Here is an 840-nt window from a genome sequence, read left to right on the forward strand (position 1 = left end):
GTCAGCGGCAGAGGATGCTGTCCCCCGGCTTGTTAACAGAGCCAGCCTGCGGGGCAACGAAAGGCGGCAAGTTAAGAGGTGGGGGGGGGAGGGAAGGACGCGGAGATTCCCCTCTCCCCACATCCCACCCATCACCCTCGGCGTACAGGGCAACTGGACACCCCCCAAGGATGCTGCGCGGAGGGCGTTAAATGTGTACAGCCCCCCCCCCCCCCCAAAAAAAAACCCGTTCGTACTCGCTACGCTCCGTGGAGGGCTGGGAAGCGCAGGAGCACCGCGTCTGGCTCCCGTGTGTGCAAACACGCCGATTACAGCTACTCCCTCGAGAGGCTGTAATTACACGGTAAACACCGTGCGGGTGCCTGCCTGCACCGAGGGGATGCAGGCACCCCACCGAGCACCGCCGGGGTGTTTCTACCCCCGTCCGCCCCGGGGGCTGCGGCCCCGCGGCTGAGCACCGAACCGGGGGGGCGGGGGGGTCCACGTCGCTGCCCTCCTCCCCGCTCCGCAACCCGAATTGCGGGGCTGGCGTGGCACGCACCTCTTACCGGGTCAGTGTTGAGGGCCGTCAGCGGGGTCCTGGGGGTCCCCGCGGGACAGCTGCCCGGGTGCAGGGCGGGCGGCTGCTGCTGCTGCCGGAGCAGCGCCGGGTGCGTCTCCAGAGCCAGCTGCAGGTCGAGGATGTAGTCGATGACATGCTGGAGGATCTCCACTTTGCTGACCCTCTTGTTGGGCGGGATGGTGGGCACCAGCTTCCTCAGCCGGCTGTAACAGTCATTCATATCGCACTGCAGGCACAGGGCCGCCGGCTCCTCGCCCGACGGCGGGCTCCCCTTGCAG

At 67.7% G+C, this 840-nt stretch overlaps 1 protein-coding gene across 1 annotated transcript; it reads right to left on the bottom strand.

Annotated features, from left to right (window-relative positions):
* Window positions 1-834, bottom strand: ID4 (inhibitor of DNA binding 4, dominant negative helix-loop-helix protein). Its single transcript, XM_010573158.1, has 2 exons — window positions 549-834; window positions 1-46 (listed from the first exon to the last, which is right to left on the bottom strand). Exons 1-2 carry the CDS (start codon window positions 780-782, stop codon window positions 2-4), a joined length of 279 nt encoding a protein of 92 aa, XP_010571460.1. The 5' UTR covers window positions 783-834; the 3' UTR covers window position 1.
* Between the last annotated feature and the right edge of the window lie 6 nt (window positions 835-840).

Source organism: Haliaeetus leucocephalus, unplaced genomic scaffold, assembly GCF_000737465.1.
Source record: "Haliaeetus leucocephalus isolate CR32 unplaced genomic scaffold, Haliaeetus_leucocephalus-4.0 Scaffold373, whole genome shotgun sequence".
NCBI lineage: Eukaryota > Metazoa > Chordata > Aves > Accipitriformes > Accipitridae > Haliaeetus > Haliaeetus leucocephalus.

What these genes read in the sequence shown, in the direction of transcription:
- ID4 (XM_010573158.1), bottom strand. Translation starts at nt 782, where the DNA reads ATGAATGACTGTTACAGCCGGCTGAGGAAGCTGGTGCCCACCATCCCG. An exon ending in CGGCCCTCAACACTGACCCG is followed by an intron (nt 47 to 548) that starts GTAAGAGGTGCG and finishes GTTGCCCCGCAG; the next exon opens with GCTGGCTCTGTTAACAAGCC.